The following is a 20,126-nucleotide window of genomic DNA, read 5'->3' as shown; positions in this document are numbered from 1 at the left end:
CCTATCTTTTCTCTGGGAAGACCCTCACACGTGTAAGTTTACTCCTTAGTAGCCAATGTGGCTGGGACCAGTGAGTGGCACAGGGCCTGATTCCCAAAGATAAACATAGACCTAAAGTCTAACTTAACATCTGATGTCTAACTTTATGCCTGAAGTCCAACTTTATAATCAAAGTCTAAGTATAGACCGAAAGTCTAAGGGCCCGATTCACAAAGGTAAATTGGATCAAAAGGCTAACTTAGGCCAAAAGTCTAACTTTACTAGCTTTTGGTATTCACAAAGGTAAACTACTACTAGTAATTCTACAACTAGTAATTTTACTATTAGTAACTTTGCTACTAGTATGTTTACTAGTAGTAAAACTACTAGTAGTAACTTACCTTTTGTGAATACGGAACAGTAGTTAAGTTAGACTTTTCGCCTAAGTTAGACTTGTGGTCTAACTTAAAATTTGCGAATCAGACCCACAGTGCTTTACATGGAAATACAGAAGTGCAGGTTCTCACTATTTAGACTACCAGCTTGCTCCTGAGAAGCACTGCTACTCTCTCATTTAAAATATTGCATCAGTTATCCTTTCAAATGAAAGAAGTGCAGATACTCAGTACCAGAGAGAAATTGCCAAATTAAAGCACTAGAGTGACTGGAAAAAGGGGCATGATTATTACTTAATATGAGGGGTTTTGGGAGGAGTAAGAAGGGGCTTGGAAAGGGTTACAGAGGAGTTGCGGGAGGGACATACACATACAGATAAAAGAGTAAGGCCATTTCTTTTCACAAACTGTTCCCCTCAATTTCCTACAGCCAAAAAGGTAACCAAAGAGTAGTAAATTACTACAGATCTAAGACGGAGTAAGTTAAGCACTGCAAATGGCCAACCACTGGTCCCGCAACACCCTACAATAGAAAATAATGGAGGTAGGGACCTCAAATAAGACTTAATAATAATGTTGAATTAAATTATTTAAAATATTTGAAAATAAAAATAAATATAATTTAAGGTTAAAAAATATCTAAAAATAAAACATATATTTGTTTAATTATAAAATATGTTAACTGCTTTTGAAATGATGCATTAATTGAACATTCATGTTCATTTAAATATATTTAAAGTACTTATAATTAATCCTAATTCACACTTTTAATAATTATTATTGCATATAAAAAATATTTCTTCCTTTAGGTGGGAATGAATTTATTTAACATAAAACTAAGAAAAAATAATTATGTTTAAATTGAAATGTTTATTTTAAATAAACACTTGATTCAAAATTAAGTTTAAGGTGCTGTAGCATGTTTTTTCTTCTACATTGAAAATAATGATATAAAGTTAATTTATATTAATATTTAAGATAAAAAGATTTTACTATTTAGTTTGAGTTATGTAAACTGTTTTACTTTTCCCTTTACTTTACCATATAGTGATTCCACAATTGGGTGAAAATGAAGATCTCTGCGTGGTAAATTATAGGGACAATTAAAGGAAAAGTTTATTATACTTTATAATAAATTAGTTGTAAAAAATTATGTTAAGAATTAATGTACACTCATAATATGTATTTTTTTTAAAGTACAATAAAATAAAAAATGCTACCTCACTTTTCTTTTCTTTTGGGTGCAAGATATCAACCAGTAAACCTGGGGGAAATATATTGAAAATGAAACACAAAAAGTTGATGGACGGAATGTTGAACATTGGCAAACATTCACCCCAGTCACAGATCTGGGTTTAATCCATTGTTATTTTGCTCACTACGCCAACCCCAGTTCAGACATAGCCATATTCAAATAAGTCTTGACCCTGTGCCTCATGGGAACAGTCCAGACCGAACTGCCAGGCCATGTCTTCCCTGGACAGGAATCAAGCATCCTAGGACCGGTTTCGGGCTTTCAAAACTCATCAGCTAGGATAGCATGACTCCAGTGGCGTAGTGAGCACAGGACCCACGTCTGGGCATACCTTTCCCACTTAGGGTGAAAATGCAACACAAAACAATGATGGACGGAATGTTGAACATTATCAAACATTCACCCCCAGTCACAGATCTGGGTTTAATCCATTGTTATTTTCCTCACCACGCCACCCCAGTTCAGACATAGCAATATGCAAATCAGTCTTGACCCTGTGCCTCATGGGAACAGTCCAGACCGACCTGCCAGGCCATGTCTTCCCTGGACAGGAATCAAGCATCCTAGGACCGGTTTCTGGCTTTTGCCCTCAGCAGCCAGGATAGCTTTACTCCAGTGAGCACGGGACCCACGTCTGGGCATACCCTTCCCACTTAGGGTGAAAATGCAACACAAATAGTTGATGGACGGAATGTTGAACATTGTCAAACATTCACCCCCAGTCACAGATCTGGGTTTAATCCATCGTTATTTTGATCACCATGCCACCCCAGTTCAGACATAGCCATATGCAAATCAGTCTTGACTCTGTGCCTCATGGGAACAGTCCAGACCGAACAGCCAGGCCATGTCAGGAATCAAGCATCCTAGTACTGGTTTCGGGCTTTCAGCCCTCATCACTGCCACCTGTCTGCACTATTTGGGAGGTCGACTACCTCTTGCTACTGTAAATTGCTACTTAAAGTACTGCAGCCTGATGGTGTGCCATGTTGTCACGCTGCAGATTCAGACTCTCTCAGGACTGCCTTGCTGACCTGAGAAGCCACTTTGGTTTACACAGGGCTGCGGGTGACAGTGAGTGGCTCAGGCTGGACTGTGGTGGTAGCGCTTCTAAATATCTGGTCTCTCAGGGACCGGACAATGAGACCCCTCACTCCATACATGTTATTGGAGCAGGTGAGAAGTTGTTGACTTCACATGTAGGGCAGTGGTGGCTGGTAGGGAATGGGGTAGCGAGGCGGGGAGTTGAAAAAAGGGAAATATTAAAAAGATACTTACCTCTTCACAACCACCATCTCTTTTATGTCGTCTCACTTCTCATCCCGGAAGCAGGAAAGACACAGGCTCCACTCAGACAATCATAACAAGGCTGTCACCAGCATGACAGCAGCTTTTTGATTGGTCTGAGTGCCGTGGTTTGGCACTCAGACGGGGAGTGGGAGCCTGTGCATGTTCTCCACCCAGTCTGTGCATTACAGCCCAAAAGAGAACATGCTAAGTGCCCATGACTGTTTGGCAGGTACAAGACGGCCGACCAAACTGTCATGGCACTTTTGTGCACAAACCACTCCTCCTCCCTGTGACACCAGCCCTGCCCCACCTAACCTAGCCTCATAGCAATAAAAATAAAATTATAATAAATGTTGTTATTATCATTTTATTTTAAATGTTTCCACTGCTCTGAGAGCAGTAGGGTGACACCCCCCTGATGTAGGGCCTCCAATCAGCGGTCGGGCTCCTGTTAGCACTGAGCATTGTCTTACAATGTCTCGTATACAGGCACCCTGGGGCTGAATAGGCAGAGGTCGGCTGGCAGGACACAACATAAGCAGAGAAAGACCCGGATTAGGCCCAGAAAACAAACAGCTTCCTGCTTCCTTAGCCAGCTTGATACTCCAGTGAGCACTGTGAGAGAGAGGGGTCACGTGTGGGATGCAGTAAAGACGCCAGGCAGATTTCTCTCTCTCATGCTTTGGGGCAGGCGCAAAAGGCAATAAAATAACAAAGCTATTGCCTGCCTCCTCACTTTGGGAAAATCTAAATGATCATCTCTGGCCTGTGTGCAGTCACCAGTTGGGGAGGGGTTTGGTACCTAACCTGCCGCCGGAAACAACAATGCAAGTCACGGCCCAAATTACCATATGCTGCAGTCTGTCTGGCAGCTGTGTGTTGCTCCATAACAGGTAGTCCAGGCCCTTTACACTCAGAGGCTGGGATCCTGGCTTAAACTCTACCTATTGGCAGTCGCACACAGTGATTTCACAGTCCAGCTTTGTAAACTATTTTAAGACACTAGTAAGTGAGAGTTACAAAAATGTCAGCAGCATCCAGAATAACAAGCTAATTTTAGCTCACTGGTAGGCTGGTTTGTTTTGGTATGAAGTTGGGTTCTGGCATTAGGCGCCTTTGTCCTGGTGATCCCTTGGGTGCTATAATGTGTGACTAATGCATTTTAGTGCAGTAATGCAGACATGAATTCCAAAAAGGTTTTAGACTAACCCCTGATGGGTGATAGTTGGCAGGACGGAGGTTTTCGGCACAAGGGGTCGATTCTGCTTTGACCAGCCTTCCGTCCTCTCTTAGTTGTTAGCTCGAGCCTAGGCAGCACATGCGCTGCTCTGTGATTCTTGCTGTATTGGACTATGTACTTGAGCCCCACCCACTCTCCTCCCATATCTGTCATTGGCTTGTGTCATTGTCCTTCGTAAATGCTGGCTTCTGATTCGTTATTAGGTTTGTTAGTCCCTCTTTAATACTGCCTTGTCGATAGCTGAAACTACTGTAAATGTGAGACATATTGCAATGCAGATGCTTGTTTGACTTGTTGTTCAACAGCGCCTCACTGTCTTGCTTTCGCCTCTCAGATTATACAGCTCCCGCACGATGGCTCAACACTTGGCGAAACAAAAGACTTTAACACAAAACAAACAACACCTTTAGAAAATGGATTTATTTTACAAAATGCAAGGACTCTCTTTTTGAATAAGGCTTGGAGTTTTATTTTACACAATGCTCTCTAACAGAAAGGCTTTCCCAGATGCCAAATGCAGAACATTGAAATACACAAAGAGATATATATGTTTATATGCAAGCAATAATTACACACTTGGTAAATATAACAGCCGAATCCTGATGAATAAACAAGCAGAAAATAATCTGTAATAAGACTCAAGCAAATATACTGGACGTCCTGCAAGAGATCAGAAATATATATATACATCAAATGATTACTTTGGATGTACACCTCAACTCACTCACACATCACAAAGAAAGTGCCTCAAATGATCAAAGCCACTGGCCAAACATCATAATGGCAATAACTAAAACTCAACAATTCAAATTACCACAGCCACTGGAACCACGCATCACAATGGCACTAGTCAAAACTCAATACTTCACCTGGTGCAAACACTGCATCTCAGCCCGCTCCTGACTGGGGAAGATAAACAGCTGTGGTTGAGAGCCTCAGCAACCAGGGTTCCACGCTCCGAGGTAGACGTGTCCATCCCCGTTCGGATTCCAAACTCCCGGTTTCTAAGTCAACAACCCTCAGCTTTATAATCTCAAAACACACTAGAAGGTTCGGGAGAGACCTACACCCACGCCAGAGGAATCTTACCATAACTGGCCAGCTTCCAAGCAAGCATTCCCATGGCAGGAAGGAGCTCCCACGTCCCCTTCCCCAAATCTCGCATGTTCCAGCCTTTATCTTGACGAAGCTCACAAAACCCTTATGGGTACATGAAACAATCTCTCACAAAAACAATCCTTGAACGTGATTAACCCAAACAACTTGCAAGCGCTGCTGTGCACGCAGAACAGCTGAAGGCAAGGCAGAGTCAGAAAACAAGATGACATGAGACCATGTCAAAGCCAATAGTAAGAACTTCATAATTCTCATCAATGTACAACACAATGCACAATTGTGCACAACTGCTTATACATTCACATACTTCATCGAAATAAAGCTTTGTTGACTGACTGACTGACATACTTCATCTCTCAATGTCCATACCATCACATACTTTATCCCTCAATGTACAACACCGAGCACATGTGTGCATCACTGCCCACAACACTGCACTTCGAGACCAAAAAGGACATTCCACAACTCTCTCTCCTTCTCACACTTTCAAATGCACATCCCACACCTTCTGTTCTTAGCAAGGCTATCCTACTCCATGACAGCTCCCGCTGAAAGACTGCAAGATACAAGAAAGAAACTTTTAAAAGAAACAGGCTGATGCAGGACCGTCCTACATTCAGGCTAAGATAAAATAACACACTAAAGTCAATTAAAATAATGATAGTCAAATGTCATCGCAGGGTGACAGACCACAAAAGTGCCTCTAGCACTACACTCACCCAAGTGTCACTACAGTTCTAGCTGGGAACTCAGCAACCTTGACATCACCTTTGTTTGTTAGTTTAGTGCCAAACTGACACTTTTAGACTGGCCGTTCAGTTTGAACAAGAACTCCAGTGTTCAACCTGTGTCTTTCAGCCTTTGAGCCAGCGGGCCCTGAACTGCTCCAGTGGTTCAACTCAACACTTTTCAGTCCATGATCGCTCTGGGGCTCAAACTGTTGATATGAGTTCAAACTGTATTTAAAGCTGATATCCAGAATATGGTGTAATGTGGACAATGTTGTGGCCTTTTTCATTATTATTGATATTTGATACTTTTACAACATCATGTTTACAAAAGGTTCTCTATTTTTCCCTTAATTTTCTCCTAGACTTGCTTTATTTAATTGTTCTCCTTTTAGGTGGCTTGAGTTGGCCCTTTAAGTTCTTAATATTATAACTCTATTGTTTGACCAATTGCTACACACAAACCACGCACATTTTCTATGGTTAAACCATTTCTTGACCGAGCAAGGCTTGCAAGATTGACAGCCCATGTGGGAGCTTAGTCCCAGCTCACATCATATCTTTGACCTCTCTTCTCCATAGCTTAACACTCCGATTCCCTACAGGCATACTGTTCATATTTTCCTGAAAAGTGCACTTGCGGTATATTGTCCATTTCTAACTAGTTCCATATTTGTCAGAGAAAGGAAAACATCAATAGGGAAATAACGATGTGGTACAGATCACTGAGTTTTATGATCTGTTATGGATGAAAGACACTCTAAGGAACCAAATATATTTTTTGAAGCTGACATTATAGTGATGTGACACAGTTTTTTTATGCCATAGTGAAGTGAGAGTGTCGCAAATCAGCGCCAGCTCACAGTTAAATGTATGTTTCTATTTTTACAACAGTCTAAGCCTGTCGCAATTTTCAGCGAATTCGATGAGTGATTTCTCACCAGACGTGTAAGATCACACCTTGTGGTTCTCAGTTTCTAAATGTGCAAAGAGCATTTGTAACTGAAATAGAAAAGATCAACACAAAACATACATGGAAAAAAATTTGAGCTTTGAAGTTGGTTGCCTAGCAGCGCTTTTCTTGTAGAGTCCGCTATACTGGCAAATGTGGATTTTTTTCTCCGGAAGTTTAATGGTTGAATACAAATGTCAGCCATCCGTGTCAATTATATTCAGTATAGAAGTATCAAAGACAGCTGAACTGTCTTTATTGGGGTGAGGGTCGAGGCCACAGAGGGAATGAATAGCAATAAATATAATTTTATTTTTACTATTACTGGAAAGGTAAAGTTCTAATAAATAACCGGCACTGTTTTAGTATCTGTGATTGTGCAATGAGTATGATTTGACAAACAGTTTTTAGTATTACTGATGTCAGTAGTCATAACTGCACTCCTTGCAAGTGCCCACTTTCTTGCAACCAGGTTTTTTTCAGTCCCTCCCTAGCAAAACATGCTTTGGATGGCAAATCCCTTGCAGTCACCTAAATGATTTGCTAAGAGCCCCTCTGCACCAACTCAGCATGTCCTCTGCTTGTGAGAACCGTCAGTCCTCACTCGCCCTACCTCTGGCCTTAAGGACAGATGAGCAGCCATGCCTGGGACAGGTGTACAGCCATGTCTAGCACAATGTGTCAGCTTCTCCTGCCCATCTAGTTTTTCTGCTTTGTCAAGGAAGGTCTTTAGAGAGACTAGGGTCCAGAAAGATCCCCGTACCTCCTAATATGGTGTTAGGGGGCACCCATGCCCCAATTCTAATGGCCTTCAAGAGGCCTTCTTTGATAGTAGGAAACCGGCAGCAGAAAAGGGGAGCCCCAAGAATGCATGGCCCAAACGAACTGTGTGGAACTGAAAAAAGTATGGCTCCTCCCATGGTAATCTGAGGACCATTCTCTCATGGCTGAGCTCACAGAGGCCATGGGACATTCCCCATGCTGAATGACAGCAGTCAATTAAAGGAGGCCCTGTGATGTCACTACTTAAATGTCATCAATCAAGAAGTGGTGTCATTTTCTTACTACACTTGTTTTCTTGTGTAAGATTACAACTGTACTAGTAAAATGAAGAACAGGTATTTTTATGAGGAGAGAACTGTGGTCTGTGCATTGTTGGTTCACAAGACATAACGTACTAATAAAAATAGCAGCATTTTTTTCATACAACACTAGCTAACATCATTTTGCACCCCGATCACATTTCAAATTACACGTTACTGCATGAATTATCAGTTGTGTTAGGGAAGAGTGAAGAGTTTCATAAATGCAAGAAAGGTGTGAAACTGAAACATTATGAGCAAAAGCCTTACCAAAGCCTCTTTTACATTATTACAAAAGTGAAAAATATGGTGCTGAACACACTCTCCAAAAGGGACACCAGAAAGAAAGCACACTGACTTTTGCCAACTTCCCCGTCCTACTGAATTTGTACTTTTCTTTCCTTTACTTGGCTTATGAACGTGGTATTCCATTTGTCATTTGTGTAATCATGTGGGTACCTGCTTCACATGTTAAACCAGAGTATGCACACATTTAGCAGTAGGTTTATCTCTTCAGATCTAAAAGCTGAATAACAAATTTGTAATAGGAATGAATCATTTTGAATTGATCCCATCACAAGGGCACTGGAGCATAATAAATGCACCTATGGTTAGGGTAATAATTAGAACTAGGTAGCAAAAAAAACCTCCAGTGTTATGGCAGTAGATGGCAAATAGGTTATGATAAATGATTTCTGTAAGTGGAAATAATGGATCCATTTGGAAGGAGATGCAGGAAGTTGTATAGTGTATGTCGTCTGTTCACGCTTTTCTAAATTATTGGAATTGAACAGACCTCGTGCAATTATTGCTTCATTAGGAGATTATTTAAAAAATGCTGCTGACTTTATTTGATCCTATATATATTAGATATTTATCATGGAAACAAGAGGCCTGTCAGAGGTGAATGGCTTTAAATGTGGAATGGGCAGTGTTCTGAGCAATCATGAGAAGCTAATGGATTGTATTTCCTGAGGCCAATTAAAATGGAAGCTCTAGGGAATATGGAAAGAGTATAGCTCTAAGAGGGTTCATGGATTTTTTGTCTAGACTTAAGAATATTGCTAGTATCAAGATGGAGGGATCTGGAGCAAGAACCAGGGATCCTATGTTTTGTGTGACAATAAAAGTTTGCCTTTTCTGCAGAAGATGGCAGTATCTAAATTTGATCAAGTTAGCTATACCAGACCAGAGTGCCAAATGAATGTCGACAACAAAAACAAATGTCTGTGCAGAAGGGTGCAGGAGTTGGGTAGATGTCATTGACAGATCTTTTTTAAATGTAACTAGTCAGTCAAGTAGCAAGTGATTCCTGCTGATTCAGTGTGTCATTTCCAGCCGTAAGCATGTAACCAACAATAGGGCATCTGAATGGAGTGACCGCAGTTTCCAAAACAACTAAATCTAATTGTAATGATACTAAATCTGTCAGAACTAGCTACCTCTAGAGCCAACCAGAACCTTCAAAACTGCAGGTATTACTTACAATAATATGGCTCACATGCAGTATTATTCAAACACAAATAAGTGAAAGAAATTAAATTATAAGATTTATAGATTTCACAAATCCCCAATAATGATTTGTTGCCTGACTAATATCAAAAGCAAACACTGAAGTATTTACAAAAAAGCCATACAATAGAAGACCCCGTCATTTGAATAAATGGTTATCTCAATAATCCATAGAGCTCAAGTGTGTGCACTATGTGAATATAATACATCAAGTAACAAGTGTGTATATAAATATGACCCCATTTTAGAGTTTGTTGTTGTAATAACTCAGAGATGGATTGATTAACTGTTATTCACATATTAGTGGAAAAGGATCCATCATGAAGTGATCGTTTTTCCGTCAAAGCCCCCAAAAAATAGAACGCCCCCAACTAATGTATACATTTCGGCCTTGTAAGTAATTGGGTCCATAATCCTTGTCAGTGTGAAGTCTCAAGCAATACCAAATTAACCTGTGCTTAACTGTCTGGTAGCTTGGCACAGAGCACTCGGCCTTAACATAGAAGCAAGGTTTAAAGTATTTGTGCAACACTTCAAACAATAAAACAATAAAAACACCACACAAAAAGGGTCCCCCAAGATGTTAGACAAAGAGACAAAGTAACGCTGTAGCCAGGTCTACCTCAGCACTTATGGGATTTTCAAAACGGCTGGGGGTAAGACCAATGGAGGCACTGTTGAAAGTTTATAAATCTAAATGTTTGGCTATAGCCACATACGGCGCCTCTATATGGGGCCATACATCGCAGGATAGGATCCAAGTTGCGGAAAATAGGTTTTTAAGATCCCTTCTCTCAGTACCTCAGTCTACCCCAATTTTTACAATACATTCGGAATTAGGGCTGGGTTACGTAACGGACGTATTGAAAGTTGCCCTGTTGATTTGCTGGGTAAAGACCTGGTTAAATCAAGAAATTACATTGAACCATCAGATCTTAGGTGATTGTGTAGCTATGGATAAAGCAAATAGAGTTCCCTGGCTTGTGTATGTAAGATCAATGTTTACAAGACTAGGGCGCCCCGAGATCTACACATCACCAGACTGCATCAAAAAGGAGGATGTGAGCTGGACAAAGACACATTTTTTAAATATGTTAGCACTGGATCGTGGGGAGCAGGAGTTGAAGAAACCCTTCGTAAAAGCTAATTATGTGTTGCTAACTACTCGTCTCTTGAGCCGTATTTAAAAATTGTAACTAGATCTTTTCATCGCCAGCTCTTGATAAGATTTAGATTTAATTTAATTCATTTTACTTTAGGCTTTTTTCCTACCTGGGGCAAACCTGAAAATTGTAATCCATGTCAGTGTGATAATTTTTCAACACAGGACACTTTGCACTTTATTATGTTTTGCGAGTTCTACTCTGACATTCGGAAAAAATTTCTAATACCAATTTTAAGGGAAGCGGGTTTTACACAAGTTAGGCCCGCGCTCACTTATTTACAGATGTTAAGTAGTACTCGCGACATTTTCTGTTTTGCTAGTTTTTTGGTGGCAGCTGTTCGGGGCAAAACTAAACGACCATCCTTAATAACCCTGTCTGATTTTATTGTTTTTAATGAAATTGTGGGTATTTATTGCATAGTGATTAGTGTGATTTTATATATATGAAATGTTTGTAATTTTGTCTTTTATGATTTTAAATATTCAAATAAAGTGTTTTGACTGACTGACAAAGAGAGCAGATTTTAATATATGAAACAAGAGCAAAAAGACAAAAATCCATTCAGCATATCGGGAGAGATGCAATTTTTTAAGAGTTAAGTGAAAATAGCACCAAAAAGCCTAAAGCTCCACTTGCGACTGTCTGGTTGTGCGACGAGACAAGAAGAAAGTCACAAGTTCGAGCTGAGTGCGATGGAGTGCGGGTCTGATCCAGGAGCCAGATTAGTCCCACTGAAAAGTTGCCTTCTCAGTCCAGGCTCTGTACTTCCGGTCCAGCGCTTCTAGTCTCATTCACAGTGGAAGTGGCCGCATGGCGTAGGGAAGAGGCGAGGATGGGCATCAATGTATCGTGAAGAGCCGTCCTGGCATTGAGGATGGTCATCCCTGTAGCACAAAGATCCTGTATTTATTGTGACCGGGTGGCCAGAGCTTCGTGGTTGCGTTTCCCACGAGTGGTCAATGCTGTAGAGCAAAGAGCTGGGTTGATGGAACTTTGTGTTGGCACGCTCTGCGGGCACCAAGGTTTTGGCTCCGATGAGCCCGTTTGTAGTCGTGAAGAGCCCAAAAGCTTCAATTAAGCATCCAGACCTAGGGGGCTCCACTGGGGGTTCAAGGGCCTGCTCCAGCTGAATCTGGGTACTGGTTCAAGTGGTTGGGTACCTGTTATGTCCCTGTGGCTCTGAACAGGAGGCCAGTTGACTTGGGGTCAATCTGGATGTCCTGGGCTCTGGTGCAGGTCCAAATCTCCCTGACTCAGGCAAGAGGGCAGCAGTCCAGTGTGGCAGCAGTCCAGCAGGGCAGCAGTACAGCAGAGGGGCAGTCCTTGTAGCAGTATCGGAGTTCTTCTTCCTAATAGAGTTTCTACAGCTCCAGAAGTGTACTGGAGAGTTGGGATCTGAGGTCCAGTATTTATACCTGGGCCTTTCTTTGAAGTGGAAGATGCTTCTAGAGGTTTCCCTTTGAAGTCCTCAGGTTTCCTGTCTTACCTGTCCTGGTTCCAGACTAATTACAGGGGTATGGAGCCCTTTGTGTGGAGGCAGGATACAGCCTCTTCAAGTGTAAATAGGACTGTGCCCAGCTCCGCCCCCACCCTACCAGTGATGGCCCATCCAGGCACACCTAAGCTCTTTATTTGGTGTGGCTGTCAATGAGGACTAAACAAAGCCCAACTGTCAGCTACATCCAGTGTTATGAACCAGAGACAGGATGCATGCACCAAATGGATTATTCAGGAAAATGCCAACTTTCTAAAAGTGGTATTTTCAAAACTGTAATTTAAAATTCGACTTTATCATAAGATAATATTTTTCATAACAAATCCAAAGACACCAAAAATGAACTGGTTAACTGTTCCCATTTTGAACATACAGCTTATTACATTTAATAGGGTAACCCCAATGTTATCCTATGGTAGAGGCAGACCTTGCAGAAGTGAAAAACTAATTTAGGAGTTTATCACTACCAGTACATGTGCAATTTAAAGGTACATGTCCATCTTTTTACACTCCAACCTACACCATGGGATGTCTAGCGCCTATCCTAGGGGTGAAATATATGTATTAAAAATCAGGAATGTTTGGGCATGGCAACAGGTTTATTTTGCTGAAACTATGAAATCATGCACTTGATCATTTAGAAACCTAAATAGATTTGTGCAAATTATTTGTGTTAATTTCTTCAGTTTTTATGTGTGCCTGCCTGTCTTTGTGAATATAGTCTCTACGAACCAGGCAGCCGAAGCTGCCTAGACACAGAATGCTCAAACAAATAGGGTCTGTAGGCCAAAGTCATACAAGCTATTTAATATAAACAAGATATTCAAAATGAGCAACTAAATACTCAAAAAACTTCTAGTAACAAGTTTTTGGGGGAAACCAACTTAGTTTATATTATATTCCGTGTAATGAACTCAGATAACAAAGGTTGGATTCCTGAACAGATGTTAATTTTCTCGTCTTCTTTCATATCAATCCCAATGCATTTTGGGTGTCTTGCACCCTTATTCAGGGGACACTGTAAAAATAATAAATACAACCAGCCACATATATTTTAGACATAAGATCATTCTCTATCTGTTACACAAAAATAAAATATTATAAGTTGAAAACAGAAGGTGGTGAACCACTTGTATATCCAACATGCATCCACGAACACTGACACGGCATAATACATGCAAAGTGAAAAAAGTATAATGAAAAAATAGAGTGAAAAAGTAAAAAATTATTGCTGACCAGCAGTGCAACATATATTTACTAACCCGATCCCCGAGAGGCCATGAATGCAAAAATTCGATGTGTACGCATAAATAAAACTTCAAGTGTTGTGCATCATACTCTGGAAGATAACAAAAATTCTTACTAATGTTTAATTCTGAAACCAATATTCTGCGCACAACCCTGATCACTGTTAAGAGCAACTGGGTCCACCGCACTGAAAACGCTGTGAGGCTTAACATCATAACAAGTGTTTAGCTGAATTGTACCTGCATAGCAAATTTTAAACACCAAAAAAAGCTAAAATGAGTTGATTTCACTACCTCAATACTATGTTCTTGCTCTTAATTCTATCGCCTTTTTGGTCGGTTACAAGACTTTAACCGAGACCTGTGAACTTTCTAGACGGTCTGCCAATCAGCTAAAACCGGATAAACAAGATTACCGAAATATAAAATTCTGACCCAATCTAAATACCACTCGAAAAAAACGAGGTTATAAAAGATGTTAGTCTTACCGCGTGTATGTACACAGCCTTTTGTTATACCCGCATCGTAATGGCATCCAGTGCCGTCTGGGTTAATGCTTCCTATGCATGCACGTTATTCATCCCAAATAAACAGGAAATGATGTAAACAAACCATAGCGATGTTATTCCGCCATAGTTAATACTGGGTTAGTGGTTAGTGGTACGAACCAAAAAATATTGAATGGAATAAAAAAATATAGAATAATCCAGAATCAATGTTGTTTCTTTTACCAACTAAACTAACAAACCTAATAAAAATAAAAATCTGTTAACATACGTGTGCCTCGCTGCAATATTTATGCAATTGTTGTTGAATATCACAAAGTTATGCCCCTGTTGAGGTGTGACTAAGCTGTTCAAAAGCGATCCTCTGTTTTTACATAATGGATAAGTCACCAGCACACAGTAGTGAAAACTTCCAGTGTGGTGAAATATCTGTAAATTCAACGATTATACATCATTAACTTAATACTGTCAAAACATCAATACTTATCATATAGTCTCTCATTGCATAAGAGAATATTGTCGTATTACATATTGGTTTACTCATGCATGGTGAAAATTAATTTGTAGTAAAATACATGCTAATCAGCCAAGAAACATTGAGCAACTGAAATACATCATGTTAGAAAAAACCTGACACCAATCAACATAATCATCTGGGATCAACTACACAAGAAACATTGATCTATGTGATATGCTCACATTACTTCTCTTACATCACCTATTTTGTTCTAAGAAACATGCCATTTCCATTTTGTCATTCATTCCATTTAGGTACTAGAATATCCAAATACAAGATCCAAAACGTTTCCCTTTGTAGTAACTTCTGATTCGTGTCTATGTGCTTAATGGTCTGAATACGTTCTAGAACTGTAAAGCGTAGCTGTGAGATAGTGTGTGAAGAATCAAGCAAATAGACTACCAAGTGAGAATTCTGATTGTGTGTTCTGATCATGCTCTTTTGTTCAGTGATTCTGACCTTGAATTTTCTTTCTGTTTTGCCTACATAAATTAACCCACAAGGACATTTAAAACAATAAATCACCTCCTCTGCATTGCAATCCTCTGTGTGTCTAAGTTTGATCAATTTACCTGTGCAAGGATGCAAAAAAACCTTTCCGGTGATGACATCTACACAATAGATGCAATTGTGACATTTGTTCATTTCCTTTGTGTTCCTGTGTTTGTGCATTAGGAGGAGTAGATAGTAATTCCCTGAAATTGCATGACCGTGTATATGCAAACAAAGGTATTTCCAAGAATAAATCATTGAAGTCAGGTTCCATCTGTAACAGCTCCCATTGTTTTAAAACCATGCATTTGATGTCAAAGGTTTTTGTGGAACATTAAGAACAAATACCTCTCTTCTCCTAAAATTTGTGTTAACTGATCGTAATAATGTTTCCCATGAAATGGTGTCTGACAAATGGCTGTGTTAGGTATGCTGTCAGGATAACCACATTGTATGTAATTGGTACGAAATGCTGGCTTGTAGTCTCGTATGTCTGTTGGTCAGATGTAATGCCTTTAATGTGCATAAATTGTGAAACTGGTAGATGATTTTTGAGAGAAGGTGGATGAAAACTATTGTATCTACGTGTTTTGTTTCTGTCTGTCGTTTTTGGGAAAGACACTAGTTGTCAGTCCAGTTGCTGTGAGTTCAATGTGGTACAAAAGGGGGTGGTGATGGACGGTGCATCTGAACCAATCAAACACTCACACCCAGTCAACAGATCTGGGTTTAATCCATCACCATTCTTTAGCCCACTCTCCCACCCCAGTTCAGACATGGCCATATGCAAATCAGTCTGACCCTGTGCCTCATGGGAACAGTCCAGCCCGAACTGCCAAGCCACGTCTTCCCTGGACCGGAAACAAGCTTCCGAGGACTGGTTTCTGGCATTTCAGCCGTCTTTAGCCCGGCTTGCTTGAATCCAGTGGCAAAGTGAGCAAGGGACTCACGTCTGAGCATACCCTGCCAACTTATGGCGAACAAAGTGGTACAAAAGGGGGTGGTGATGGACGGAGCATCTGAACCAATCAAACACTCACACCCAGTCAACAGATCTGGGTTTATTCCATCACCGTTCTTTAGCCCACTCTGCCACCCCAGTTCAGACATGGCCATATGCAAATCAGTCTGACCCTGTGCATCATGGGAACAGTCCAGCCCGAACTGCCAAGCCATGTCTTCCCTGGACCGGAAACAAGCTTCCGAGGACCGGTTTCTGGCATTTCAGCTGTCTTCAGCCCGGCTTGCTTTAATCCAGTGGCAAAGTGAGCAAGGGATTCACGTCTGAGCATACCCTGCCAACTTATGGCGAACAAAGTAGTACAAAAGGGAGTGGTGATGGACGGAGCATCTGAACCAATCAAAGACTCACACCGAGTCAACAGATCTGGGTTTAATCCATCACCGTTCTTTAGCCCACTCTGCCACCCCAGTTCAGACATGGCCATATGCAAATCAGTCTGACCCTGTGCCTCATGGGAACAGTCCATCCCGAATTGCCAAGCCATGCCTTCCCTGGACCGGAAACAAGCTTTCGAGGACCGGTTTCTGGCATTTCAGCCGTCTTCAGCCCGGCTTGCTTGAATCCAGTGGCAAAGTGAGCAAGGGACTCACGTCTGAGCATTCCCTGCCAACTTATGGCGAGCAAAGTGGTACTGGGGTGGCTGAGTGAGCTAAAGAATGGTGATGGATTAAACCCAGATCAGTTGACTGGGGGTGAGGGTTTGATTTGCTCAAACGCTCCGTCCATCATCTCCTTTTGTATCGGTGAGTTCAATGTGCACATCTAAAAATTTGATCATATTTTCACAGATTTCATGTATGAATTGTATCCACGAATTGCGAGTATTGAGGATAGAATTGTCTTCTTCCCCCTCATTCTGATTACCTTTCCAGATTAGAAATATATCGTCAATGTAACAAAGTTATAACACTAAGGGCCCGATTCTGATGTGGGTTGGAAAGCTTCCTGACTGAATCAGTTTGGAAATGGTTTCCGACCCACTCGGATCGGGAGAGTCCGACCGATGGAGTACGATGCATCCAGATGCTTCCAATACAATTACGTTGGACCCCATTGACTTCAATGCAAGCATATGTTCCTAACCGCATCATATTTGGGCCCTCGGTTGGGAAGACACGTTCCCGATCCGATTTGGAAGGAGCAAATGCTGTTAGGAGGCCTTCCTAACCGCATCAGAATCGGGCCCTAAGTGGGAATGCTTTCCTAACTGCATCAGAATCGGGCACTAAGTGTTCAGACCACTGTGTGTTATCAAAAATGTACTTATTTTCGAATAAAGCCATGAAGACATTGGCATAAGCAGGTGCCCCAGCAAAACCCATGGAAGTGCCAGTGCACTGTAAAAATAACTTGTCTTGCCAGGTAAAATAACTGTGAAACAAACATAAGTGTAGCAGTTTCAACAAAAAGATTTTGTTGGCTCTAATTCCTTCATGTTGTAAAAGTATCCATTCTACTTCTTCTAGTTCTTCAGAATGTAAAATGGATGTATAGAGAGAAGTGACATCAATTGTGCTTAATAGATGAGTAGTACCATCTAGGATTTAGATTGAATCAAGTTTAGTTCGGAAATCAGTAGTATCATGAATAAATGAAATCCAAGACTGCACCACAGGTTGTAGGAAGTAACCCAAGTATTGCCCCATAGGTCCGTGTAGCAAGCCACACCCTAATACAGTGGATCTAAATAGAGGATCTTCCTGATTCTTATGAATTTTGGGCAGCATGTATGTCCGTGGTCTTTTGGAGTACTTGGTCCTCAAAAATCTCATGGTGCTTTCTGAAACCCAACCCTGTTCTAAAACTGTACTCAATGTGATCGATAATGTATCCATGAATTCATTAGTGGGATCCTTGTCAAGAAACAAATAAGTCTCTTCATCCATTACATGTGCAATAACTTTATTGTCGTAATATGTGCGATCGATGACAACAAGTGTACCAACTTTATCTGCCGGTTGAAAAATTAACTCAGTGTTATTTCTCAAAGCTCTTTTAAATTCTTGTCTAGTCAAGTTCTTCTTGCATGCTGCTGAAAAGTTGATTTGTTCAAGTCGTTTTTGAGAAGAGTTTAAAAAGCCTCCACTTATATGTGGGATGTAGGAGCCATGAATGTAATTTTTGGCTCAAATTCCTTATATTCCGGTATGCCCAAAGTCCTGGACGATTCTGGTATGTTCTGGAAAAACAGCCTTAAGTGTTATTTACGCATGAATGTAAACAAAGCGATCTCTGTCTCCAGTATATTGATATGATATGTTGGTATATACGCAGCCCCTTTATTGAGTATTGCTATTTCTTGGTTTATTTTAACTGCACATACAGGCTGCAGTGGCAGGCCTGGGAGAGACATATTTAAAGGGCTATTTAATTGGGTGGCACAATCAGTGCTGCAGGCCCACTAGTAGCATTTAATTTACAGACCCAGTGTACATTTAGTACCACTTTACCAGGGGCTTATAAGTAAATTAAATATGGCAGTTGGGGTGAGCCAATATTACCATGTTTTGATAAGTGAGCTCATGATCTTTACTACTGGTTAGCAGTGGTAAAGTGTGCAGAGTCCTGAGGTCAGCGAAAACAAGGATGGCAAAAATTGAGGAGGAAGGCAAAAGGTTTGGGGGAAGACCACCCTAAGGCTGTCAGGTCTTCAAACTTCCATCACAATGTTGGAAACTAGACAAAGGAATGACCTCCTGACTACAGGCTGATTTAGAAAGGCCATGCTAACCTTATTTGTATTTAGCATCAGGCTTCCACAAGCCTAACTTGCTGAATCATGTATCTTAATGAGACCTAACAAACTTTTGTTTGCAATAAATATTTTCTCTGCTGTTAAAATGTGAAATCTAATAAAATATTCATGCTCCTATATGTGAAATGCATTGGTACCCAACCCTGAGGGTCCACACTTCGGTATATGAAAACATATAAACAAATTAATGAATAGATCCAGTTTGAACTTGTCTGTAATGGAATGGCTTCATTGCAGTAATCTGTCTACCCTGTCTTTTCCTCCAGATACATACGGCAAACTTTGTCTCCTCAACTCTGTCGGTGCAGAAATGTCTCGCTGTAAGACATCGATTCGACGAGGACAACCAAACCCTGTCTACAAGGAGACCTTTATCTTCCAGGTTGCCCTGTTCCAGCTTTCTGATGTCACGCTCATGATTTCAATTTACAACAGACGTAGCATTAAGCGGAAAGAAATGATTGGCTGGCTTTCGCTTGGCCAGAACAGCAGTGGAGAAGAAGAACAAAGCCACTGGCTGGAAATGAAAGATTCACGGGGTCAACAGATCTGTCGGTGGCATACCCTTTTAGAATCTTAACAGCCTGACTCAGCGGATATTAAGAGACTGCCATTTGTCCTTCTGTGACCATCAATGTGTTGTGTTGCACTCCAGATATCAATTGAACACACGACCTAGCAGGGTTACGTTTTTTTAATTGTATTATGCATTTATCTTTTTTTTAACTGAAGTAAGTTTTACAAAATAGTGAACTTTTGCAGAATATAGATTACAATTTAATTTATCTGTCCTCTAAAATGTAAGGTTCAGTAGCAACGTCTTCACACACGGAGCGTACTGCAGCGATGCTGATTTCAACGCCTCAGTGATTTACTATGTGCCGTAGGCTCTCTTCTTCAGCAGTAAATTATATATTTTTTTCACTCAAACTACTAATGTATGCAAATACTCTCAGTTCTCTAATGTCATTTACAGTGATTTGCCAGTGCATGTAACAGAAACTGTCTTTTTTGCTAGCGTTTTTAAATTACTCTGAATGACCATTTGATACTATTGTATTTCAAACTGAATAATATATTTTCAGGTAGCATGAAAAAGCACTAAATATTTTACTGTAACCTTTCAAGTGCCTTTGAGTTGTCATTATTGGGTTGCACACTTTGGTTCATGTCTAAGGATGCATGCAGTATTTTGATATTCAAAAATCCACAATCAGAGCACATCATCAAGTGAAACAATAAAATCATGTGTTTGAGCATAGCTGTACCCAATTATTTTTAACAGGAACATTCATAATTGTCAGCTGAATGGAATGTTGCGGTCTACACCAGTGGCGTAGCAAGGGGGGGGGGGGGCGGCACGAGTTTTGGGGGA

The 20,126-nt window shown here is 40.7% G+C and overlaps 1 protein-coding gene across 5 annotated transcripts in view; it reads left to right on the top strand.

The window, feature by feature from the left end:
* SYT16 (synaptotagmin 16) overlaps positions 1-19,878 on the top strand; it is a 690,595-nt gene extending 670,717 nt beyond the window's left edge. For all 5 annotated transcript variants that reach the window (XM_078660330.1, XM_078660327.1, XM_078660329.1 and 2 more), the window contains one exon: positions 19,018-19,878. In XM_078660330.1, the coding sequence (XP_078516456.1) occupies positions 19,018-19,331 (314 nt within the window). In that variant the 3' untranslated portion in view covers positions 19,332-19,878. The remainder of the gene's footprint in view (positions 1-19,017) is intronic.
* Positions 19,879-20,126: the final 248 nt, after the last annotated feature.

This window comes from Lissotriton helveticus, chromosome 9 (genome assembly GCF_964261635.1).
Source record: "Lissotriton helveticus chromosome 9, aLisHel1.1, whole genome shotgun sequence".
In the NCBI taxonomy this organism is placed as follows: Eukaryota; Metazoa; Chordata; class Amphibia; order Caudata; family Salamandridae; genus Lissotriton; species Lissotriton helveticus.
The sequence above is the reverse complement of the archived record's forward strand: the minus strand, read 5'-3'. Positions and strand labels throughout refer to the sequence as shown.